At 46.3% G+C, this 27879-nt stretch overlaps 1 protein-coding gene across 1 annotated transcript in view; it reads right to left on the bottom strand.

The window, feature by feature from the left end:
- Window positions 1-27879, bottom strand: part of LOC140409533 (transmembrane protein 233-like) — a 70417-nt gene that overhangs the window by 27314 nt on the left and 15224 nt on the right. The window contains exon 2 of the mRNA XM_072497929.1: window positions 23208-23342. Coding sequence (XP_072354030.1) covers window positions 23208-23342 — 135 coding nt within the window. The remainder of the gene's footprint in view (window positions 1-23207; window positions 23343-27879) is intronic.

Raw genomic sequence — 27879 nt, 5'->3', positions numbered from 1 at the left:
ATAGTCCCAGATGACCATAAGCTGCTTTCTTCTTTGAGGGGGAGAGCTGGCTGGTGGTGATTTAACCGGAGAATCATCAGGTCCTTAGTACATCTCTAAAGATGCAGTGCCTAACATTTAGATTATCCACGCTTATCACAGGCTGATATTGGGCAAATGACATTAATCACTAGCCGGTAGCATAGGAGTCAATTCCAAAGGCACCATTTAGAACTATTCAGCACCTCAATGAGTTTGAACATTTTACTGAGTGCTTTACAGCTTGTGCACGGTGACATTCCCAAAGACCCCTGCAAATATAGATACACACAGAGCAAAACATCGTTGCAGGCAATATTTATATGCATATACAGGAACTGAAAGCACATTCTAGTCCAGTAACAAAAAATCAACAGACTCATGGACTGGCCCATCCCTCGCACTGGCTTGACCCACATGGTGGAAAAATTTGGCATTCATCTGTCATTGGAGGGCTTTTATACAATAGAAGCAAAAAACGCTCAAAACACTCGCCAGATCAGGCAGCACTGATGGAATGAGGAACCATAGAAAGCATCCTAACGGGCTGCATCACAGTCTGGTAACTGCTCGGCCCAGGACCGCAAGAAACTTCAGCGAGTCGTGAACACTGCCCAGTCCATCACATGAACCTGCCTCCCATCCATTGACTCCATCTACACCTCCCACTGCCTGGGGAAAGCGGGCAGTATAATCAAAGATCCCTCCCACCCGGCTTACTCACTCTTCCAACTTCTTCCATCGGGCAGGAGATACAGAAGTCTGAGAACACGCATGAACAGACTCAAAAACAGCTTCTTCCCCGCTCTTACCAGACTCCTAAACGACCCTCTTATGGACTGACCTCATTCACACTACACCCTGTATGCTTCATCCAATGCCGGTGCTTATGTAGTTACATTTCTTCTCATGTACTTAATGATCTGTTGAGCTGCTCGCAGAAAAATACTTTTCACTGTACCTCGGTACACGTGACAATAAACAAATCCAATCCAAACCAATCCAAGTGAATCTTTCAGATCGAAGCCTGATCTGGTGAGTATTTCCAGCATTTCCTATTTTCCTTCCAAAGTTCTAGCATCCTCATTTATCTGGGACTCTCTCACCCAGGAGGGGGTACAAACACTGCCCACCACGCCCCCCCCCCCCCCACCCCCCAACACACTGCCTCAACCTCAGCCCCAGGTGAGGGAGCTGATCTTGAAATATAAGGCTAATATCTGTAAGTTTCTACGAGGATGCAGGCTACTTCACCGCTCTGTGTGCCCTCCCCTCCATGGATGAGTGAGGCCCCAATGGAGTTCCTCATGCTCCTCATTTAATGAAGATTCCGCCCACTACATTGATGACAATAACCAGGTTGGTAGCTCCAGGTATCCACCAGAGTCCCTGTGGAGACCAGCATATCCCTGAGGAATTTCAGCTTCAATTAGCCAAGAGGAGAGAAGTGCTAGTCCAGTTCAAATTGTTAGTATAGGTTACTTACCATTACCAGACAGAGATTGGCGTATTATTAATGCAACGTGATCCACCAGCGTCGTTGCACCCGACTCGGGACGCACCAAGGGTGCCAAATCTCGCGAGGGGCATCTTGCGAGATTTACGACACTCGTTATGCCTAGTGTGATCAAACGAGATCTCGTGAGGCATCGCAATCTGGATCTCGCCCTCAATGGGCAGGATCCAGTTTTGCATAGTCAAGTGAGTAGTTAGCCTCACTTGAATATGTCTATGCCGGAGTTACCCACGGTGCGGGATCAAACGCCTCGGACACCCCACTGTGGCGCCATTTGGCACTGGTTTCCACAAACGTGGATCAGGTGTACCGGCATTTGGGGAGTCTCCAAGGTGATTGGAGGAACTTGGGTGGTCGGGCTCTGGGCAGGGTGATACCCTGGCACTCCCAATGCCACCTGGGCTCCGTGGCACTGCCACCCTGAGACGTCTAGGGTGCAGAGGTGGCACTGCCAGGCTAACATGGGCACTGCCTTTTGCTTTGGCTTAATGGTCTAAAACTTTGCTTTGGAAATGTTTCAGCTGAGGGATCTTCTGGAAATCTTAACAGACTTTTAAGAAATATTTTTCTTTCAGGGGATGTGGGCATTGCTGTCGAAGCCATTCCTAATTGCCCTTGAGAAGGTGGTGGTGAGCCGCCTCCCTGAACCGCTGCAATCCATGTGGTGTAGGTGCACCCACAATGCTGTTAGACCACAAGTCCATAAGACTTAGGAGCAGAATTAGGCCATTTGGCCCATCGAGTCTGCTCTGCCATCTTCCTCAAATAGTGACGCGCACACACAGGAACTCCCCCAAATAGTGACCCACACACAGGAACTCCCTAAAATAGTGACCCACACACAGGAACTCCCCCAAATAGTGACCCACACACAGGAACTCCCTAAAATAGTGACGCACACACAGGATCTCACCCAAATAGTGATCCACACACAGGAACTCCCTAAAATAGTGACCCACACACAGGAACTCCCTAAAATAGTGACCCACACACAGGAACTCCCCCAAATAGTGACCCACACACAGGAACTCCCTAAAATAGTGACGCACACACAGGAACTCCCCCAAATAGTGACGCACACACAGGAACTCCCCCAAATAGTGACCCACACACAGGAACTCCCTAAAATAGTGACCCACACACAGGAACTCCCCCAAATAGTGACCCACACACAGGAACTCCCTAAAATAGTGACGCACACACAGGAACTCCCCCAAATAGTGACCCACACACAGGAACTCCCTAAAATAGTGACCCACACACAGGAACTCCCCCAAATAGTGACGCACACACAGGAACTCCCCCAAATAGTGACCCACACACAGGAACTCCCCCAAATAGTGACCCACACACAGTAACTCCCTCAAAGAGAGACGTACAGACAAGAACTCCCTCAAATAGTGACGCACACACAAGAACTCCCTCAAATAGTGATGCACACACGCAGGAACTCCCTCAAATAGTGATGCACACATGAACTTCCTGAAATAGTGACGCACAGACAGGAACCCCCCTCAAATATTGACTCACACACATGAAATCCCTCAAATAGTGACCCACACATAGGAACTCCCTCAAATAGTGACGCACTCACAAGAACTCCCTCAAATAGTGATGCACACAGTAACTCCCTCAAATAGTGGCGCACACACACAGGAACTCCCTCAAATAGTGACGCACTCACAAGAACTCCCTCAAATAGTGGTGCACACAGAGGAACTCCCTCAAATAGTGACGCACTCACAAGAACTCCCTCAAATAGTGGCGAACACACACAGGAACTCCCTCAAATACTGACTGACACACAGTAACTCCCTAAAATAGTGACACCCACACACAGAAACTCCCTCAAATAGTGATGCACACACAAGAACTCTCTCAATAAGTGACCCACACACAGTAACTCCCTCAAATAGTAACGCACACACACAGGAACTCCCTCAAATACTGACTGATACACAGGAACTCCCTTAAATTGTGACACACACACACAAGAACTCGCTCAAATACTGACATACACACAGGAAGTCACTCAAATACTGACTGACACACAGGAACTCCCTCAAATAGTGACCCACAGACAGGAACTCCCTCAAATAGTGACACACACACACAAGAACTCCCTCAAATAGTGCCGTACACACAGGAACTCCCTCAAATAGTGACGTACACAGGAACTCCCTCAAATAGTGACACACACACAGGAACTCCCTCAAATAGTGATGCACACACAGGAACTCCCTTGTGGTGAACGTATTGCTGCTACAATTCACCACTGTATTGTATTGTATAATGTTGATGCCCTTGTGGGCTCTGCCTGTGGCTCTGCCCCCTCGGGGGTGGTATATAGATCTGCAGCCTGTAGGCGGCACTCAGTACAGAGCAGTCGCAGGCAGGCAAAGATCTAGCTTATTAAAACCACTGTTCACTTCAACTCTTCGTCTCGTGTGAATTGATGGTCACATCATCCCTCAAATAGTGAAGCATACACAGGAACTCCCTCAAATAGTGATGCACACAGGAACTCCCTCAAATAGTGACACGCAGACAGGAACTCCCTCAAATAATGACACACTCACAGGAACTCCCTCAAATAGTGGCGCACACGCAGGAACTCCCTCAAATAGTGATGCACACACAGTAACTCCCTCAAATAGTGATGCACACACAGTAACTCCCTCAAATAGTGACCCACACACAGTAACTCTCTCAAATAGTGACACACACACAGTAACTCCCTCAAATAGTGATGCACACACAGTAACTCCCTCAAATAGTGACCCACACACAGTAACTCCCTCAAATAGTGACACACACACAGTAACTCCCTCAAATAGTGGCGCACACGCAGGAACTCCCTCAAATAGTGATGCACACACAGTAACTCCCTCAAATAGTGATGCACACACAGCAACTCCCTCAAATAGTGACACACACAGTAACTCCCTCAAATAGTGACCCACACACAGTAACTCCCTCAAATAGTGACGCACATGCAGGAACTCCCTCAAATAGAGACACACACACAGGAACTCCCTCAAATAGTGACCCACACACATGAAATCCCTCAAATAGTGGCGCACACACAGTAACTCCCTCAAATAGTGATGCACACACAGTAACTCCCTCAAATAGTGACGAACACACAGGAACTCCCTCAAATAGTGACGAACACACAGGAACTCTCTCAAATAGTGACGAACACACAGGAACTCCCTCAAATAGTGATGCACACAGTAACTCCCTCAAACAGTGACACACGCACACAGGAATTCCCTCAAATGGTAACGCACACACACAAGAACTCCCTCAAATACTGACTGACAGACAGGAACTCCCTCAAATAGTGACACACACACAAAAGAACTCCCTCAAATTCTTTTTTTTTGAAAGAATATTTTATTGAAAGTTTTTTGGTCAACCACCACAGTACATTGTGTATCCTTTACACAATAATATAACAGTATAAATAACAATGACCTGTTTTATAAACAAAGAATAAATAATATTTAACAAAAACGAAAACTAAAACTAAATGGCAACTGCCTTGTCTCAGATAAGCACTCTCCAAAAATATGGTTTAACAATCCAATATACAATTATTTATAGCAACGACCTATACATATTATACATATATATTAATAACCCTGAGACTCCTTCTGGTTCCTCCCCCCCCCCCTCCCCCCTGGGCTGCTGCTGCTGCCTTCTTCTTTTCCATTCCCTCTATCTTTCTGTGAGGTATTCGACGAACGGTTGCCACCGCCTGGTGAACCCTTGAGCCGATCCCCTTAGGACGAACTTAATCCGTTCCAGCTTTATAAACCCTGCCATGTCATTTATCCAGGTCTCCACCCCCGGGGGCTTGGCTTCCTTCCACATCAACAGTATCCTGCGCCTACTAGGGACGCAAAGGCCAAAACATCGGCCTCTCTCGCCTCCTGCACTCCCGGCTCTTGTGCAACCCCAAATATAGCCAACCCCCAGCTTGGTTCAACCTGGACCCCCACTACTTTCGAAAGCACCTTTGTCACCCCCACCCAGAACCCCTGTAGTGCCGGACATGACCAGAACACGTGGGTGTGATTCGCTGGGCTTCTCAAGCATCTCGCACACCTATCCTCTACTCCAAAAAATTTACTGAGCCGTGCTCCAGTCATATGCGCCCTGTGTAACACCTTAAATTGAATCAGGCTTAGCCTGGCACACGAGGACGATGAGTTTACCCTACTTAGGGCATCCGCCCACAGCCCCTCCTCAATCTCCTCCCCCAGCTCTTCTTCCCATTTCCCTTTCAGCTCATCTACCATAATCTCCCCCTCGTCCCTCATTTCCCTATATATATCTGACACCTTACCGTCCCCCACCCATGTCTTTGAGATTACTCTGTCCTGCACCTCATGCGTCGGGAGCTGTGGGAATTCCCTCACCTGCTGCCTCGCAAAAGCCCTCAGTTGCATATACCGGAATGCATTCCCTTGGGGCAACCCATATTTCTCGGTCAGCGCTCCCAGACTTGCGAACTTCCCATCCAGAAACAGATCTTTCAGTTGCGTTACTCCTGCTCTTTGCCATATTCCAAATCCCCCATCCATTCTCCCCGGGGCAAACCTATGGTTGTTTCTTATCGGGGACCCCACCAAGGCTCCCGTCTTTCCCCTATGCCGTCTCCACTGTCCCCAAATTTTCAAAGTCGCCACCACCACCGGGCTTGTGGTGTATTTCTTCGGTGAGAACGGCAATGGGGCCGTCACCATAGCTTGTAGGCTAGTCCCCCTACAGGACGCCCTCTCCAATCTCTTCCACGCCGCTCCCTCCTCTTCCCCCATCCACTTACTCACCATTGAGATATTGGCGGCCCAGTAGTACCCACTTAGGCTCGGTAGTGCCAGCCCCCCCCCATCCCTACTACGCTGTAAGAATCCCTTCCTCACTCTCGGGGTCTTCCCGGCCCACACAAAACTCATGATACTCTTTTCGATCCTTTTGAAAAAAGCCTTCGTGATCACCACCGGGAGGCACTGAAACACAAAGAGGAATCTCGGGAGGACTACCATTTTAACTGCCTGCACCCTCCCTGCCAGTGACAGGGGTACCATGTCCCATCTCTTGAAGTACTCCTCCATTTGTTCCACCAATCGCGTTAAATTTAACCTATGCAATGTACCCCAATTCTTGGCTATCTGGATCCCCAAGTAACGAAAGTCCCTTGTTACCTTCCTCAGCGGAAAGTCCTCTATTTCTCTGCTCTGCTCCCCTGGATGCACCACAAACAACTCACTTTTCCCCATGTTCAGTTTATATCCTGAGAATTCTCCAAACTCCCGAAGTGTCCGCATTATCTCTGGCATCCCCTCCGCCGGGTCCGCTACGTATAACAACAAATCATCCGCATATAGAGTTACCCGGTGTTCTTCTCCTCCTCTAAGTACTCCCCTCCACTTCTTGGAACCCCTCAATGCTATTGCCAGGGGCTCAATCGCCAGTGCAAACAATAATGGGGACAGAGGGCATCCCTGCCTTGTCCCCCTATGGAGCCGAAAGTATGCAGATCCCCGTCCATTCGTGACCACACTCGCCACTGGGGCCCTATACAACAGCTGCACCCATCCAACATACTCATCTCCAAAACCAAATCTCCTCAGCACCTCCCACAGATAACCCCACTCCACTCTATCAAATGCTTTCTCGGCATCCATCGCCACCACTATCTCCGCTTCCCCCTCTGGTGGGGGCATCATCATTACCCCTAGCAGCCTCCGTATATTCGTATTCAGCCATCTCCCCTTCACAAACCCAGTTTGGTCTTCATGGACCACCCTCGGGACACAATCCTCTATCCTCATTGCCATTACCTTGGCCAGAATCTTAGCATCTACATTTAGGAGGGAAATAGGTCTATAGGACCCGCATTGCAGCGGGTCCTTTTCCTTCTTTAGGAGAAGCGATATCGTTGCCTCAGACATAGTCGGGGGCAGCTGTCCCCTTTCCTTTGCCTCATTAAAGGTCCTCATCAGTAGCGGGGCGAGCAAGTCCATATATTTCCTGTAAAATTCAACTGGGAATCCATCCGGTCCCGGAGCCTTCCCTGCCTGCATGCTCCTAATTCCTTTCACTACTTCCTCTATTTCAATCTGTGCTCCCAGTCCCACCCTTTCCTGCTCCTCCACCTTGGGAAATTCCAGCCGGTCCAGAAAGCCCATCATTCTCTCCCTCCCATCCGGGGGTTGAGCTTCGTATAATATTTTATAAAATGCCTTGAACACTCCATTCACTCTCTCCGCTCCCCGCTCCATCTCTCCTTCCTCATCCCTCACTCCCCCTATTTCCCTCGCTGCTCCCCTTTTCCTCAATTGGTGGGCCAGCAACCTGCTCGCCTTCTCCCCATATTTGTACTGTGCACCCTGTGCCTTCCTCCACTGTGCCTCTGCAGTACCCGTTGTCAGCAAGTCAAATTCTACATGTAGCCTTTGCCTTTCCCTGTACAGTCCCTCCTCCGGTGCCTCCGCATATTGCCTGTCCACCCTCAGAAGTTCTTGCAGCAACCGCTCCCGTTCCCTACTCTCCTGCTTTCCTTTATGTGCCCTTATTGATATCAGCTCCCCTCTAACCACTGCCTTCAGCGCCTCCCAGACCACTCCCACCTGGACCTCCCCATTGTCATTGAGTTCCAAGTACTTTTCAATGCACCCCCTCACCCTTAGACACACCACCTCATCTGCCATTAGTCCCATGTCCATTCTCCAGGGTGGGCGCCCTTCTGTTTCCTCCCCTATCTCTAAGTCCACCCAATGTGGAGCGTGATCCGAAATGGCTATAGCCGGATACTCCGTTCCCCTCACCTTCGGGATCAACGCCCTTCCCAAAACAAAAAAGTCTATTCGCGAGTAGACTTTGTGGACATAGGAGAAAAACGAAAACTCCTTACTCCTAGGTCTGCTAAATCTCCACGGGTCTACTCCTCCCATCTGCTCCATAAAATCTTTAAGCACCTTGGCTGCTGCCGGCCTCCTTCCAGTCCTGGACCTTGACCTGTCCAGCCCTGGTTCCAACACCGTATTGAAATCTCCCCCCATTACCAACTTTCCCACCTCTAGGTCCGGGATGCGTCCTAGCATACGCCTCATAAAATTGGCATCATCCCAGTTCGGGGCATATACGTTTACCAAAACCACCGTCTCCCCCTGTAGTTTGCCACTCACCATCACGTATCTGCCCCCGTTATCCGCCACTATAGTCTTTGCCTCGAACATTACCCGCTTCCCCACTAATATAGCCACCCCCCTGTTTTTCGCATCTAGCCCCGAATGGAACACCTGCCCCACCCATCCTTTGCGTAGCCTAACCTGGTCTATCAGTTTCAGGTGCGTTTCCTGTAACATAACCACATCTGCCTTAAGTTTCTTAAGGTGTGCGAGTACCCGTGCCCTCTTTATCGGCCCGTTCAGCCCTCTCACGTTCCACGTGATCAGCCGAGTTGGGGGGCTTCCTACCCCCCCCCCCCCCCCTTGTCGATTAGCCATCCCCTTTTTCCAGCTCCTCACCCGGTTCCCACGCAGCTGTATCCCCCCCAGGCGGTGCCCCCCCGCCCATCCCACCCCATACCAGCTCCCCCTCTCCCCAGCAGCAGCAGCCCAATAATTCCCCCCTCCCACCCACCCCGCTAGATCCCCCACTAGCGTAGTTTCACCCCCCATGTTGCTCCCAGAAGTCAGCAAACTCTGGCCGACCTCGGCTTCCCCCCGTGACCTCGGCTCACACCGTGCGATGCCCCCTCCTTCCTGCTTCCCTATTCCCGCCATGATTATCATAGCGCGGGAACCGAGCCCGCGCTTCCCCCTTGGCCACGCCCCCAATGGCCAACGCCCCATCTCTTCCACCTCCTTTCCTCCCCCCACCACCTCCTGTGGAAGAGAGAAAAGTTACCACATCGCAGGATTAATAACATAAAACTCCTCTTTCCCCCCTTCTTCGCCCCCCATACTCGCCCCACCACTTTGTTTCAAACGTTCTTTTTTTTAATAACCCGCTCATTCCAATTTTTCTTCCACGATAAAAGTCCACGCCTCATCCGCCGTCTCAAAGTAGTGGTGCCTCCCTTGATATGTGACCCACAGTCTTGCCGGTTGCAGCATTCCGAATGTTATCTTCTTTTTGTGAAGCACCGCCTTGGCCCGATTAAAGCTCGCCCTCCTTCTCGCCACCTCCGCACTCCAGTCTTGGTATACGCGGATCACCGCGTTCTCCCACTTACTGCTCCGAGTTTTCTTTGCCCATCTAAGGACCATCTCTCTGTCCTTAAAACGGAGGAATCTCACCACTATGGCTCTAGGAATTTCTCCTGCTCTCGGTCCTCGCGCCATCACTCGGTATGCTCCCTCCACCTCCAGCGGACCCGCCGGGGCCTCCGCTCCCATTAACGAGTGCAGCATCGTGCTCACATATGCCCCGACGTCCGCTCCCTCCGCACCTTCAGGAAGGCCAAGAATCCTTAGGTTGTTCCTCCTCGCGTTGTTCTCCAGCGCCTCCAGCCTTTCCACACATCGTTTATGGTGTGCCTTGTGCATCTCCGTCTTCACCACCAGGCCCTGTATGTCGTCCTCATTCTCGGCAGCCTTTGCCTTCACGACCCGAAGCTCCCGCTCCTGGGTCTTTTGCTCCTCCTTTAGCCCTTCGATCGCCTGTAATATCGGGGCCAACAGCTCCTTCTTCATTTCCTTTTTGAGTTCTTCCACGCAGCGTTTCCAAAACTCGTGTTGTTCAGGGCCCCATGTTAAACTGCCACCTTCCGACGCCATCTTGGTTTTTGCTTGCCTTCCTTGCCGCTGCTCTAAAGGATCCACCGCAATCCGGCCACCTTCCTCTCCTTTTTCCATCCGTATCCAGGGGGGATTCCCTTCTGATTCACCGCACAGTACTTTTAGCCGTTAAAATTGCCGTTGGGGCTCTTATTAAGAGCCCAAAAGTCCGTTACACCGGGAGCTGCCGAAACGTGCGACTCAGCTGGTCATCGCCGCACCCGGAAGTCAACTCCCTCAAATTCTGACACACACACAGGAACTCCCTCAAATAGTGATGCACACAGTAACTCCCTCAAATAGTGACACATACATAGGAACTCCCTCCGAGTACTGCTGCACATGCAGGAACACCCTCAGATATAGGCGCACATACAGGAACTCCCTTAAACAGTGGCACACCCAGGAAATCCTTCAAATAGTGGCACACACAGGGGCTCCCTCAAATAGTAATGCACAGACAAGAACTCCCTCAAAGAGTGACTGTTACGGGCGAGGTGTTTTCAGAACCCCAAAATGTATCGTGGAGTTCAACCAACCTCCCCCTTTAATGCATTGTTGCTTTTGAAGCACACGGCTTGTTCCCCAGGAGTGATATTACAATTATGGACACGTGGTTTTTAACACAAAACAATGTTTATTCTATGAACTCAACTTAACCGTTTAAATAAACATTGGATCCCTTAACACCCCTTTCTTCAAAGATAACTCTGAAAATATTACAACACTAAATAATCCTTCAGTTATCCCTTTCAACATCCATGAGACTTAACACCTTTAAACAGAAACACACAAGGTCACAGTTAATATATATTTTCTGTTTTATGGCAGAGATATATCAGCTTGGTTGACTTCAGCTCCAGCACCTTGCTTTTTCTTCCTGCAGCTCTCTGGAAACACACCGACACACCCAAGCTGCTTTCTCACTTCAAGCAGATCACAGCAAACCAGGACTTCTCAAACTGGCTTTCTCCTTTTAAGCAGCTCACAGCAAAAACAGCCAGGCACTTTTAAACTGCTCTCAGCAAAACCAGCCAGGCACTTTTTAGCTGCCCTCAGCAAAACTGAAACCTCAAAATGGCTGAACTGAGCTCAGCTCCACCCATTCTCTGACATCACTGTTTTCTTAAAGGTATATTGCTCAAACATCCATTTCTTAAAGGTACTCTCACATGACACTTCTCATCAAGATAAAAAAATAAACCATCAACTTCAAGATGGTTTCATTTTTCACTTTTGCACCATCCACGAAGAATTGCACACAGTAAATATACATTTTCATTTAAAGAAAACAACACACTCAAACAGGTATAATAATATAGTCCATTTTTCTTCGTTCTTCTTCCTCCAACCGAAAACCTTCTCGATTGACAAGTCTCTTTGAACAAGAAAGTTTCTGCACAATCCATCCATTCCTCTACTCCTCGGCATTTCGCTTTAGAATCAGATACTTTAGTTCAATCTGACCACAGAGCCCCTTGCAATTCTCCAATACAGGAACATTGGTGATCACAGCTTTCAGGCAGTCAAATGCCTGTTGAAAGTCCGCTGTCCATTGAAATTTTTGACGTTTCATTAGCAAGTCCATCAGTGGAGCAACCACGCTACACATCTTTTGCACAAATGTTCGATCAAATCCACTCATGCTAAGAAATCGCATTATTTCCTTTCGTCTTGAGGGTATCGAAAACTCCGCAAAGAAAGTGATTCGGGCTTCTCCAAATTCACTTTCGGCTAGGTTCATCACCAAACCCACCTCCTGAAGTCGATCGAATAACTCCATACAATGTTTTAAATGTTCTTTTCTTGTCTGGAAGTTGGAAATAAAAGCAGATTGTCCCACTTTCTCAATGCAATCCTTCAAACGTGCGATAGGCTAAGAGTCCGTTCTTGTAACTGCATTCACCTTTCTACAGTACACATACAACCGTTGGGTACTGTCTGGTTTAGGTACCATCACTATGGGTGAGCTCCATTGGCTGCAACCCACTTTAATTATGCCATTTTTAATTTTACTCTTAATCTCTCTGTTAACCTGTGCCGATTTGAAAGGATTAAGTCTATATGGATGTTGTTTGACAAGAACAGCATTTCCCACATCTACATCATGTGTAGCCATTTTAGTACATCCCAATCTATCTCTACAGACGTGCCCATGTGATATCAATAACTCTTTCAGGTCAGTTCGTTTTTCCTCTGGACAATTAACAATTCATCCCAATTTTTAAGAACATCCTCATTTTCCAATTTAATTTGAGGTATGTCAAATTCACAGTCATCTGGATTTAGTTCGTCACTTTGAGTTAGAATCATTAAAACCTCCTTTTTCTCTCCTTCCCTTTCAAAGTACCTTTTAAGCAGATTCACATGACACACTCGGTGAGTTTTCCTTCTATCTGGTGTTTTTACCACATAATTCACCTCACTTCATTTCCTTTCAATCTGATACGGTCCACAAAACCTAGCTTTTAAAGGTTCACCTACCACTGGTAACAACACTAAAACTTTATCCCCAATGGCAAAACTACGAACTTTGGATTTCTTGTCCACTACCCGTTTCATCACATTTTGTGCAACTTTCAAATGTTGTCTAGCCAATTCACCTGCTCTATTTAATCGTTCCCTAAAATTTGATACGTAATCCAATAGTGTAATTTCCGATTTCTCACCCACCAAATTTTCCTTAATCAATTTAAGTGGTCCTCTTACCTCATGACCAAAAATTAGTTCAAAAGGACTAAATTTGGTAGACTCATTAGGTGCATCCCTAATTGCAAACAATACGAATGGAATTCCTTTATCCCAATCCTCTGGATAATCTTGACAATAAGCCCTCAACATTGTCTTTAATGTCTGATGCCACCTTTCTAACGCTCCCTGCGATCCTGGATCGTACGCAGTTGATTTAAATTGTTTTATTCCTAAGCTATCCATAACTTCTTTGAATAACTTTGAAGTAAAATTTGATCCTTGATCCGATTGAATTTCTGTGGGTAGACCATATCTAGTAAAGAATTTAAGTAACTCCTCCACAATCCTTTTACCTGTAATATTACGTATTGGAATGGCCTCTGGAAACCTAGTAGACACATCCATTATAGTCAAAAGATATTGATTCCCACTTTTTGTTTTAGGAAGCGGTCCTACACAATCAATTAGGACCCTTGTAAAAGGTTCCTCAAATGCTGGAATGGGTATTAAGGGCGCTGGTTTTATCACGTCTTGAGATTTCCCTATCACTTGACATGTGTGACATGATTGACAAAATTTAACTACATCTTTATGTAGTCCAGGCCAATAAAAATGTTTCTGGATTTTAGCTTGAGTTTTCCTTATTCCCAAATGACCTCCCACTGGTACCTCATGTGCAACTCGCAACGCCTCCTTTCTATACCCTACCGGCAATACTATTTGATGAAATTCTGCCAACTTTTCATCCGCCTGCATATGTACAGGTCTCCATTTTCTCATCTAGACATCACTTTTACAGTAATAACACTCTGGTATACTCTCAGATTCCTGTTCCGTATATGCTTTCTGATACATCCGTTTTATTTCTACATCTTTCTGTTGTAACTCCGCCAATTTTCCTGAACTAAAAATATCTGCCTCATCCTCCACCTGTTCTTATTCTTTTTCAACCATCTGATCAAAAATCGTTTCTGATAATTGCACTTCAACTTCATCTTCACTCTTTGATTTCTCCTCTTGTCTTAACCTGTGACTTTGCGACCTTGTTACTACACAATCCGGAAAAATCCCAGGATATTCGTCCCTCAACACTTCAGTTGTCTGATTTTCCACTGGCTTATCAACCACAGTTTGCATCACTCCCACCTGCGATCCAGCTATATCATTACCCAAGATAAACTGTATTCCTGGACAAGATAGTTTATCTATTACTCCTACTACCACTTCACCACTCTTCACTGGACTTTCCAACCTTACCTTATATAATGGAACGCTGCTCCTCTCACCCTGAATTCCACATATCACCACCTTTTCTGGCAACATTCTTCCCAAACTACATAACTCCTCATCTCTTACCATTAAAGATTGACTAGCCCCTGTATCTCTTAAAATTGTGATTTCTTTACCTGCTCCTCCTGATACACGAGTAAACTTTAACCACACAAGTAAATTCTTTAAAGACATCTGGCACCTTCTTAACAATTACTTCTTGAACAGGCTGTACAATCGTTTGCACCTCCTTCGCTTCCCTTGGGCTTTCCTTTACCACTCTAACAAATCTCACTGTCGTATCCTGTTTTACCATATCAGCCTTTCCAGTGCTTTTCTTCAACCACCAACACTGTGACTTTACATGGCCTAGTTTATTACAGTGAAAACATTTGAAACTTTTCATCTCTTTTCCACCCTCCTGGATTTCTTTTTTAATCTGAGGTACACTCTCTTTATTGTCTCCCATCAGATCACCTTTACCTTTACCACTTGAGTATTTCTCATGTCCCCAGATTCTATCCCTCACCGGCTGAAACTGATGTCGGAAACCAATCTATCATTTGTATCACAGGAAACCAATGAACTAATTCATAACCATCTGCCATTTCCGCTGCTAATCTCGCAGTTTTAACCCTCTGTTCTTCCACATGAGTTCTCACTACATCAGGAATTTAATTTTTAAACTCCTCCAAAAGTATAATTTCTCTGAGAGCTTCATACGTTTGGTCTATTTTCAAAGCCCTTATCGACCTATCAAAATTACTCTGAGCCTTTCAAACTCCATGTATGTTTGACCAAATTCTTTCCTTAAATTTCTAAACCTTTGTCTGTAAGCTTCAGGCACTAGCTCATATGCACTTAAGATGGATTTCTTCACCTCCTCATACATTCCAGATACCTCCTCCGGTAGTGATGCAAACACTTCACTAGCCCTAACTACCAGCTTTGTTTGAATCATTAATACCCACATGTCCTGTGGCCATTGCATTTGTTTAGCTACCTTCTCAAATTAAATTAAAAAGATGTCTACCTCCTTCTCGTCAAACTTTGGCAATGCTTGGACATATTTAAATAGATCTCCACCACGTCTTCGACTATGACGCTCTCTCTCATTATCCTCATCCAGCTCCTCCAACTGTACGTGTCCCTTTGCGTCTGCCAATTTTAACTGATTTTCATGTTTCCGAGCCATTATCCGAATTTCAAACTCTCTCTCTTTTTCCCTTTGCTCTCTATCTCGTTCTTTGTTTCTTTCTTCTCTCTCCTTTTCTTTTTCCTCTCTTTTTCTTTCATTGCATATTCAAGCTGCTTTAATTCTTTTTCATGTTCAAGTTGCTTTAAATCTTTTTCATGTTCAAATTGCTTAATCTGCAACTGGAGCTTTGCCATATCTAATGAGTCAGAATGTATCACAGGCAAACATAAATGCGCAGATATCGCGTTAAGTACCTCATCTTTTCGTATTTTGCTAGGCAGTGTTAACTGCAATGCTTTCGCCAAATCTAACAGCCTGTTTTTACTCTCTGTCCGTAAGGCATCACGTGTTACCGCGTCCAACCCCAAAAACCTCTGAGCCTCCGAAAGAGCCATTGTTCACAACCCTCTCCCCACTTAAACTAAAATACCACAACGGAAAAGCAACAAACCTTCACTGTCTTTAAGTTCACAAAAGCCAATCCAATAGATAGACTTTTATCCTGGACGAGCCCCCAATTGTTACAGGCGAGGTATCATGGAGTTCAACCAGCCTCCCCCTTTAATGGATTGTTGCTTTTGAAGCACACGGCTTGTTCCCCAGGTGTGATATTACAATTATGGACACGTGGTTTTTAACACAAAACAATGTTTATTCTATGAACTCAACTTAACCGTTTAAATAAACATTGGATCCCTTAACACCCCTTTCTTCAAAGATAACTCTGAAAATATTACAACACTAAATAATCCTTCAGTTATCCCTTTCAACATCCATGAGACTTAACACCTTTAAACAGAAACACACAAGGTCACAGTTAATATATATTTTCTGTTTTATGGCAGAGATATATCAGCTTGGTTGACTTCAGCTCCAGCACCTTGCTTTTTCTTCCTGCAGCTCTCTGGAAACACACCGATACACCCAAGCTGCTTTCTCACTTCAAGCATATCACAGCAAACCAGGACTTCTCAAGCTACTGTCTCAAACTGGCTTTCTCCTTTTAAGCAGCTCACAGCAAAAACAGCCAGGCACTTTTAAACTGCTCTCAGCAAAACCAGCCAGGCACTTTTAAGCTGCTCTCAGCAAAACTGAAACCTCAAAATGGCTGAACTGAGCTCAGCTCCACCCACTCTCTGACATCACTGTTTTCTTAAAGGTACATTGCTTAAACATCCATTTCTTAAAGATACTCTCACATGACATGACCCACACACAGGAACTCCCTCAAATAGTCGCACACAGACAAGAACTCCCTCACATAGTGACCCACACACAGGAACTCCCTCAGATACAGGCGCACATACAGAACTCCCTTAAATAGTGGCACACCCAGGAACTCCCTCAGGTACTGGTGTACACACAGTAACTATACGTTGTTTTTAATTAAACATAGCAAAATCAAGCAAGTTTAGTTTATCTCAAAGGTATCTGGTGTTGAGCAGTGAATCATTGAGTAAATCCTCCTTTTATACACGATAGCATGTAGCATTCCAAAGCAAAACAGTTTCATGTTGTCAGGATGATCAGAGAGCATTTCAAACACACAATTCTCCTGAAAAATAAACATATAGCTGGTAATCAGCATTGCTGTGTGTGCTGTATTTTCTCCTCGCTATAACACTGCACCTGTTTTCTTTCTGAGATTTACCCTCTCTAGATTATCCCCAATCCGGTGACATTCATTCAAGGTTCATATTACAGAGGAGGATGCTGGGCAGACAACTGCTCCTTTCCCTCTGCAAACAAGTGGCAAGGGATTATTCTGGTCCTCCTTTGAAAATAACTGATAGCATTAGCTGCTCCATGTGTCCGACAGGACAAATTAAAAAGGTTTGCTCTGGTGCTGTTAATGTTAGGATTCACGTTTACCTTGCACGGTGGTTTACGGTTGTTGCTCCTCTTCCTGAGGTGCATAGACAGACTATCATCTGTTCCCATAGTGGAGACTTTCCTGAAACAAGTCGCCAGCCTGTTGCCAGAGGCTTATAGCTTGAGGGGCACCACTCCACCTTCAACATGGCTGTCCAGTAGTCGCTCCTGCACTTACCGCCAGCCATTTTGGAAGGATTTTCCAAGTTGATACTCAACCTGTTAGCCGCGTTATGGACGCACCTTCCTTGGCCATCAGGTCGTGGGGTGGGACTAAAACCCGGAGCTCCTGGCTCAGAGGTAGGGGCGCTGCCCACTGCGCCACTAGACCTCCATGGGTTAGGGTGGACCTGTGTATACGAAACCCAGCGACGATCCTGTGGAAACTAATGCCAAGGATACAACAACTTGCATTTATGCAGCATCTGGGAACATCCCAAGGGGGTTCACATTTTAGAGGTGAACAAAAATTGTCACCAAGCCAAAGGGGGAGAAATGCTGGCTAAAATCTTCATCAAGGAAGCCATTATTAACCAGTCTTAATGGGGGAAAGAGAGGTGGGACATGTGATTGCTGAAGCTCATGGACTTACAAGTATGAAAACCAGGGATGGATCTCTGGAATTAGAAGCTAGGACTGGACCTCAAGGTATTCAAGCTGCAACTTGAATCTGTAAAAATTCCCACAAAGCTTTCCAATAAAATGTGCTGAAGTCAAGACCTTTAGTTCTTTGACTAGGTGGGCTTGTCAGTAAGAAAATCCAATAATGTGACAGCATTCATGTTTTTTACTGTGGTATGTTGGGAGCCTTCTGGCTCTTGGATGCAGAGCTGATAAAGCCCTTTTGAATGAAGGCCTCAATCAACCTACCATCCACAATCTATGCCAGCGATACATGGTGGAGAACTGCAAAGTGTCACAAAAGTTGGACTATAGGCCTATATAGGATCCAGGATATCACATGGAGAGATGGCCAGTGATGTGCTACTGCTGATCTGTCAGAGGTGCCTATGGGACATTGTGATGGAGAGATGACTGTGGCTGGCAGGACACATGTTTTGCCTCCCAGACTTACCAGAGTGGCCCGCAGAATGGACACCACTAGACAGAAGGAGGAGTCGGAGCCGGCCAAAGAAGCACAGAATTCCTACAATGCAGAAGGAGGCCATTCGGCCCATCGAGTCTGCACCAACCCTCTGAAAGAGCACACTAGCCAGGCCCACTCCCCCACCCCATCCCCATAACCCCACCTAACATTTGGTCACTACAGGCCAATCCACCTAACCTGCACATCTTTGGACTGTGAGACGAAACCGGAGCACCCGGAGGAAACCCACTGGGAGAATATGCAGGATGCCCACAGATAATCAACCAGTCAGAATCAATCCCGGATATCTGGCGCTGTGAGGCAGCAGTGCTAACCACCGTGCCGCCCTGGCAAAGTATCTTTAAGGAGGATCTTCAAGAATGGGACACCACCTGGGATGGAGAGAACGAGATTTTATGGACCGGGACTGGTAGCGGAGATTTGCTGCCCATTGTCCCACATGGGAACAGAGGAACCAAGTTTAAGTAAACCAAGAAACTTAGGTTTTTGGCATTGCTGTTGTGCAGTGGGTCAGAATTCTCACACACTCTAAGGCATTTGTGCTAACCAGCTGTCAATCACAGTGTTTGCTTTACCCAGCAGAATGAACAGGCGTATTCTATATTTTCTTTGATTTTCAGTCTTGCTTCTAAGCCAGTACCAGCTTGTATCTCCACACAGCTCAACATCCACAGAGAAGGAACTCCAATTAGACATGACTATAAGCAGTGAAACTCCAGCTGCTCGCTTTGGGAATTCCCTCCTTAAACACATCTTCCTCTCCTCAAAACCTTTCTAAGAAGAAAGAAAAAACATGAACATTTGGGAAATGACTGGTACTGGTCTGAACTGGTTCTGTATACCTTAACTCGGAACCCCAGTTCAGACCACTACCAATCTGTTTTACTGTTTTTTACTTCTGGCTGGCCAAGCACTTTTTAAACTTTCCTCCTAATGCCTCCTTCCTGGATCATTTTAAAAAAAGAAAATATGTCTCTTTGAGGCTCCTTAGAATGTTTTAAACAATAAAAGTGTCATATTGTTATTTGGGTGTTCAATAGCTCTCCTGCTTGCTGGAAGATGAGTGGGTCCAAACTTTACTTCCTTACAAGTCAATTATTCACGAGAAGATGATAGATGTTGAGGTTTGTCTCTCTATCCATTGATTGATGTGAATGAGTAGAACATTACAGCCCAACCAATATAGAAACAAAAGCACCATTGTGGTTTTTTAAGAGTACCTCTAGATCTGTCAATTCATTTTAAAATAAGCTCCCTACCCGTTTTCTACCAGTAACAGACCTAACATTTAAATTCAAGGGCTCAGGAGTGTTTCCAGGTAAAGTTTCCAGACCACGAACAGAGAGTATAGAAGGTCACAGGAATCTAACTTGGTTCAGGCAGAGAAAAGACGAAGACAAGTATGAGAAGGGAGGGGCTCAATGCAGGACTAAGGGTGTTACACCTAAATGCGCGTAATATACGGAACAAGGTAAATGAGCTTGTTGCGCACATTGAAATTGGTCGGTACAATGTTGTGGACATCACAGAGACGTGGCAGCAAGGGGATCAGGGCTGGGGTCTAAATATCCAAGGATATGTGTCCTATCGAAAGGACAGGCAGATGGGCGGAGGGGGCAGTGTTGCATTGTTAGTCGGGAATGAAATTAAATTGATAGCAAGAAATGATATAAGATCAGAAGATATAGAATCTGTGTGGATAGAATTGAGGAATCGCAATGGAAAATGACCCTATGGTAGCTATGTACAGGCCTCCTAGCAGTAGTCAGGATGTGGGGCTAAAAATAAATCAGGAGATAGAAAGGCATATTAGAAAAGCAATATTACAGGCGGCATGGTGGCGCAGTGGTTAGCACTGCTGCCTCACGGCACCAAGAACCCAGGTTCGATCCCGGCCCCGGGTCACTGTCCTTGTGGAGTTTGTACATTTTCCCTGTATCTGCGTGAGTCTCACTCCCACAAACCCAAAGATGTGCAGGCTAGGTGGATTGGCCACGCTAAATTGCCCCTTAATTGGAAATTAGGTACTCTGAATTTATTTTTAAAAAGGCAATATTACAATAATCATGGGGGACTTCAATATGCAGGTGGACTTGGAAAATCAGGTTGGTAGTGGATTCCAAGAAAAGGAATTTGTGGAATGTCTAAAAGATGGTTTTTTCGAGCAGCTTGTGACGGAGCCTACTAGGGAACAGGCAATTCTGGATTTGGTGATGTGGAATGAGGCAGACTTGATTAGGGAACTTAAGGTGAAGGAACCCTTAGGGAGCAGTGACCACAATATGATAGAATTTACCCTGCAGTTTGAGAGGGAGAAGCTGCAATCAGATGTAACGATATTACAATTAAATACGGGTAACTACAAAGACATGAGGGAGGAGCTGGCCACAGTTGATTGGGAAAGGAGCTGAGCAGGGAAGACAGTAACAGCAATGGCAGGAGTTTTGGGGGGTTATTCAGGAGGCATAATAGATATTCTTCCGAAGGAGCAGAAAACATGCTAAGGGGAGGATGAGGCATCCATGACTGATGAGGGATGTCAAGTACAGCATAAAAGCAAAAGGAAAGGCGTACAAGATGGGAGAAGGTGAGATATGAGTGTAAGTTAGCTAGTAATATAAAAGAAAATAGCAAGAGATTCTTTCTGTATATAAAAGGTAAGAGAGAGGCAAGAATAGATATTGGACAACTGGAAAATGAGGCTGGAGAAGTAGTAATGGGGAACAAAGAAATGGCAGAGGAACTGAATAGTTACTTTGCATCAGTCTTCACGATGGAAGATACCATTGGGATACCAGAACTTCAGGAGAATCAGGGGGCAGAGGTGAGTGCAGTGGCCATCACTAAGGAGAGGATTCTGGGAAAATTGAAAGGTCTGAAGATGGATAAATCACCTGGACCAGATGGACTACATCCCAGAGTTGTAAAGGAGATAGCTGAGGAATTTTTGGAGGCATGGTGGTGATCTTTCAGGAATCACCGGAGGCAGGGAGGGTCCCAGATGATTGGAAAATGGCTAATGTAACATTCCTGTTTAAGAAGGGAGGGAGGCAGAAGATGGGAAATTATAGGCCGGTTAGCCTGCCTTCTGTAATTAGTAAGATTTTAGAGTCCATTATTAAAGTTGAGGGGGGCGATTCTCCAAAATGGAGACTATATGTTTGCGCCGTCGTGAACGCCGTTGCGTTTCACGACGGCGCAAAACGGGCATGGGGACGACCGATTCTGTCCCCCACAGGGGTCCAGCATGGCGCTGGAGCGGTTCATGCCGCTCCAGCCTCCCTTCCGGCGCCAAATGGGCACCGTGCCAACCCACGCATGCGTGGGGGACTTCTTCAGCATGCCGCCCCCTACACAACATGGCGTGGGGGTTCAGGGGCCGGCCGCGCAACAAAGTAGGCCCGGGGGGGGGGCGGGGGGAGAGAGGCCGGCCCACCAATCAGTGGGCCCCGATCGCGGGCCGGACCCCATCGGAGGCCCTCCCCGGTGAAGGAGCGCTTTTCCCTGCCCCACAGTCCGCCCCCCGATCTTTCACGCAGAGTTCCCGCCGCCAGCGACGAGGGGGTGAACAGCGCCGGCGGGACTCTGCTTTTTCCGCGCGGCCGCTCAGCCCATTCGGGCCGGAGAATCGGCGGCCCCACCGCGTACAACGGCCCGCGACCGGCGCCGCGTCAAACGCGACAGCACAAATGGCGCGATTCTCTGGCCTGGCGCGGGGCTCGGAGAATCGCGCCTGAGATTGCGGAGTACTTGGAAGTGCATGACGAAATAGGACTGAATGCACTCCAGAATGCTAGTGATTCAAAATAAACCTGTTGGACTTTAACCTGGTGTTGTAAGATTTCTTACTGTGCTCACCCCAGTCCAACGCCGGCATCTCCACATCATTACAGTCTTATGGTCTTATCTTGTCCTTGCTTGACTTCCACAAACATGTACTTTTGTAATAAGGGTCATTGGATGGAAATCCTCCTCTAACCTAGGAGCACTGATGCTTACTTTTTAAAATATATTCTTTGATGGAGTGTGGACACCATTGACAAGGCCAGCATTTGTTGCCCATCCCTAATTGCCTTTGAGCTTTGTAGCTGACTAGGTCATTTCAGAGGGCAGTTAAGAGTCAACCACATTGATGTGGGTCACATGTAGGCCAGACCAGGTAAGGATGGCAGATTTCCTTCCCTAAAGGAGATTAATGAACCAGATGGGTTTTTATGACCATTGGTGACAGTTTGATGGTCACCATTAGCTTTATATTCCAGATTTATTAACTGAATTTACATTCCAGCTGTTGCCATGATGAGATCTGAAACCTGGTGTACCCAAAACATGAGCCTGAACCTCTGGCTTACCCGTCCACACATTACCACCATGTCGTCATCTCCCCTAATCATAACCCAGAACTCAGCACAGATCGTGGACTGAACCCCTGTGATATTCCCAGTCTGTTCATCTCAGTTTCACATCTCCTCAACCTTACACGGAGTCAGGAGTTTCATTCCAATCCTGATTTTACCATCATTTTTGCCATCTTTTACAAAACCAAAGAAACCTTTGGTAAACTTTGGCAGGAAACGTCACTCATTTCCATGGATCAAAGAAGATGAAGTAACAGACTGCTGATAATTCTGCATCAATTTTACCAAAGCTGTAGGACTTCAATTCATATTACCAACTTCCAAATGTCAGATGAAGTTCAAACCCAGATAGGTTAAAAGATATAAACTGAAAAGAGCCTACCACAGTGAAGTGAACGATGCAAGAGATTGCGATAATTAATAATCCAACAATAATGGCTGCTATGGCAACCAACGTCGCTATGTGTGCCAGTTTTTTGCCTCCATCAATATTTCCCTCATTGTAGCTGTGTAAAGCCTGAAGGAGAGAAAACAACCATGAGTACAAAATCATGTTTACTTTAACTTAGTGATTAGACTGGCACTTAGCAGAGTGAATACTGCTACACTCCGCACTACCAAGATCCACAATTGCACTTTTGTACACCTACCTCCACCCCTCCATCATAGAATCATAGAATTTACAGTGCAGAAGGAGGCCATTCGGCCCATCGAGTCTGCACCAGCTCTTGGAAAGAGCACCCTACTCAAGGTCAACACCTCCACCCTATCCCCATAACCCAGTAACCCCACTCAGCACTAAGGGCAATTTTGGACACTAAGGGCAATTTATCATGGCCAATCCACCTAACCTGCACATCTTTGGACTGTGGGAGGAAACAGGAGCACCCGGAGGAAACCCATTCACACACGGGGAGGATGTGCAGACTCCGCACAGACAGTGATCCAAGCCGGAATCGAACCTGGGACCCTGGAGCTGTGAAGCAATTGTGCTATCCACAATGCTACCGTGCTGCCCGTAAACTTATCTGCTGCTGTAACACACCTCACGCCTTTGTTATCTCCAATCTTGACTATTCCAGCACTCCACTGGTCGGCTATCCACCTTCCACCCACCATAAACTTGAGCTTGTCTAAAACTGTGCTGCTGCCATCTTAACTCACCACAAGTTCTGTTCATTGATCACCCGTTGTCCGCTAACCTATATTGATACCCAGTCCAGTAACACATCCTTGTGTTTAAATCCCTTCCCCATATCTGTAACCTCCTTCACATCTCTACACTTCTCTGCAACTCCTCCAATTTTGGTCTACTGCTCGTCCTCCATTATCATTGGCCGCTATCAGCAGAAAGTGCCTTCAGCTGCCTAGGCCGGTAAGCTCTGGAATTTCCACCCTAAACCTCTCTGGCTTTCTACCTCTCTCGCATAGTACCTGCAATGGATCACCTGTCCTAATATCTCATTACATGGGTCTGTCCGACAATGCTCCTATGAAATGCCTAGAAAAGCTTTATTATGTTAAAGACACTGTATTTTTTTTAGTTTTTAGAGTACCCAATTCATTTTTTCCAATTAAGGGGCAACTTAGCAAGGCCGATCCACCTACTTGCACATTTTTTGGGTTGTGGGGGCAAAACCCACACAAACACGGGGAGAATGTGTAAACGCCACACGGACAGTGACCAGGATCAAACCTCGGACCTCGGCGCCGTGAGACAACAGTGCTAACTACTATGCCATTAAAGACACTGTATTAATTCATTATATTGTGATAGGGAAAAATGGCAAATGAGCATTTGCATCTCTCCTGATTATTATTTCCACTGACTACCCATTTACAGTCACTCTAAATCTTAAGTGAAATCAGATTTCCAGATCTATTTTTTCATGAGAACGACGACATCCCTTTAAAACCATAAGGAAAAGTAATTATGATATGCAATATGGAGAATAACAGCATATCATGGTGCAAATCTCATTTGCTACTTGGTGGGCACAACATCACCACAGGACAGTCCCTCAGCCATGATGGTCCAGGCTGTTAATAGATTAAATCATCTCAGATCAGTCACGGTCTCATTGGATTGCAGTGTAGACTCAATGAGCTGAATGGCCTACTTCTGCTCCTATGTCTCATGGTCTTATGGTCTAAACATTAGAATCATAGAATTTAGTGCTGTAGGAGGCCATTCGGCCCATTGGGTCTGCCCCGGTCCTTGGAAAGAGCACTTACTAAGCCCACACCTTGCTCTCAAGGGAGTGCAGCGAAGGTTTACCAGACTGATTCCAGGGGTGGCGGGACTGTCGTATGAGGAGAGATTGACTAGGTTGGGATTGTTCTCGCTGGAGTTCAGAAGAATATGGGGGGATCTCATAGAGACTTATAAAATTTTAACGTGATTCGACAGGGTAGATGCAAGGAAATGTTACCAATGATGGGCGTGGCCAGAACCATGAGTCACAGTCTCAGGATTCAGGGTAAACCATTTCGGACAGATATAAGAAGACATTTCTTCACCCAAAGTGTGGTGAGCCTGTGGAATTCGTTGCCACAGGAAGTAGTTGATGCTAAAACATTGAATATATTCAAGAGGCGGCTGGATATAGCACTTGGGGAGAATGGGATCAAAGGCTATGGGGAGAAAGCAGGATTAGGCTATAGAGTTGGATGATCAGCCATGATCGTGATGAATGGCGGAGCAGGCTCGAGGGGCCAAAAGGCCTCCTCCTGCTCCTATCTTCTATGTATCTATATACCTCCATCCTATCCCCACAACCTAGTAATCCTACCTAAACTTTTTGGACAATATTGGGCAATTTAGCATGGCCAAGCCACCTAACCTGCACATCTTTGGACTGTGGGAGGAAACTGGAGCACCCGGAGGAAACCCATGCAGACATGGGGAGAATGTGCAGACTCCGCACAGACAGTGACCTAAGTCAGGAATCGAACCTGGGACCCTGGAGCTGCTAACCACTTTGCTCCATGCCACCCATTCCTAGGGCAAGTGCATACACCATGGCAATTCAGCGATTTTTCAGTGCACCGATCCCACTCATTGTTAAAATTGTTGAAGTACCAAACTCAATCAGTTCTTGCATCTTGGCTCAGGGTGGAGAGGAGAAGGGTGATTCACTGTATGTGACACAGGGCGAGATGTGTGCTAATGCTCTACTGATCACAGCATGTGATCTCAGAGTTTGCATCTTTTTCATACATGGATAACCAATTACTTTACTGTTTTTCCCTTCACATTATTACGATCCCAGACCAGACCCCAACAGTGGCAGGACAGAAACCCTAATATTTTATTTTAATTTTGTAAGACTGTGAGGAAAGGATACTTCGCTCCAGGTGTGATTGCACAAAGAGGGATATGGTATATTAAAACAAAACTTTATTACTGGCACGGTATAATAATCTTATAATCTTTATTAGTGTCACAAGTAGGCTGACATTAACACTGTAATGTTAACAATGAAGTTACTGTGAAAAGTTACTGTGAAAAATATTAAAATATCTTTAACTCCACACAAGAAAATAGCTTACAATTACCCCTTAAACAAAGCTAACCAATACAGTGACACAATGACCCTTAACTGCTATCTTTATTTCCACTCAAACAGCAAAACCATCTCAGATCCCAATCCACTTTTAAATACAGTTAGCACTCAAGAATACTTGCTGTACAGCAATGCCTTTTGAGATTGTTTGAACAGATAGACCTGAACCCTATGAGAACAAAGCAAAATATCTGGCTGTATTTCTTCAGAAACCTCTCAGCTTGCCTTCCAGGCACAAACTAAAACTGAAACTCAGCACCTGACTTCTTGAACCCCTGGCTCCTCCCATTAAGTACATCATCTTACTAACAACACACTGGGCCGGATTTACCGACCACCTCACTGTGTGTTTTTCGGCGGGGGGAGGGGGGGGAAGGGCGGCGTCAGCAGGATCTACAGGTCCCGCCTTTGTTAACAGGATTTCCCGTTGACAGCACTCCTCGGTGCCGGGGAACCCTTGTACCGGCATGGGACCGGAATATCCCACTGGGTGACCAGTTGGTAAATCCCGCCCAATGTCTCAAATTAACTGCACCACAGCGAACCCTAATTCAAACTTTTATGATGCTTTAATTGCACCTTTGGCTCACAGCCTCACTGCGCCAGGGACCCGGGTTTGATTCCCGGCTTGGGTCACTGTCTGTGCGCAGTCTGCACGTTCTCCCCTTGTCGGATGGGTTTCCTCCGGGTTCTCCGGTTTCCTCCAACAAGTCCCGAAAGACGAGCTTGTTAGGTGAATTGGACATTCTGAATTCTCCCTCAGTGTACCCGCAGGTGCCAGAGTGTGGCGACTAAGGGATTTTCACAGTAACTTCATTGCAGTGTTACTGTAAGCCTACTTGTGACAATAATAAAGATTATTATTATGAAAATGCCTGGCTGGCTTTCAAACTAGGACTTCTTTAAAAATCACTACTGCAGCAGTCATATACACACTAACCAAGGCTTTTAACCCTTGTTGCACCAATTACATATAATACAGTATATCTGAAATTCTTCATGCATCACAACATCAGACCTAACACAGCTTCTTCATGTTCTACAAAGCCTAGAATTTTAGTAACTTATTGGCTTTGATATTTACATGGAGGGGGAGAGAACTTGTAGTGGCTGGGAAAGTCAGAAATGCAAGTAATACTGAATCTCTCCTGGCTTCAATGGCAGGAGTTGGTTTGAATTGTTTTTCTGTTTTGCAGCCAGCCAGGCTGAAAGGTTGACCAGCTGTTGAATGGGAAAGACACAGCCAGGGGCTGGAGGGAAGGCAGGGGGAAGATTACAGGGTTTGTTGAGGAGATTGCGGATCGGAGGGGTGATAGCGGGCAACGGGGGTAAGGGGAATGTGGATGGAGATATAGGAGATGGCACTGGGATTGTGGATTGTTGGGAGATCGCAGGTCGATGGAAGGGGTGATTATGGTGAAGGAAGCTTATAGCTTTGGGGGTAAGGGCTGGGGGGGGGGGGGTTTAAGCACTCTGCTTTCTTTAGAA

This window comes from Scyliorhinus torazame, chromosome 1, assembly GCF_047496885.1.
Source record: "Scyliorhinus torazame isolate Kashiwa2021f chromosome 1, sScyTor2.1, whole genome shotgun sequence".
Classification (NCBI taxonomy): domain Eukaryota; kingdom Metazoa; phylum Chordata; class Chondrichthyes; order Carcharhiniformes; family Scyliorhinidae; genus Scyliorhinus; species Scyliorhinus torazame.
The sequence above is the reverse complement of the archived record's forward strand: the minus strand, read 5'-3'. Positions and strand labels throughout refer to the sequence as shown.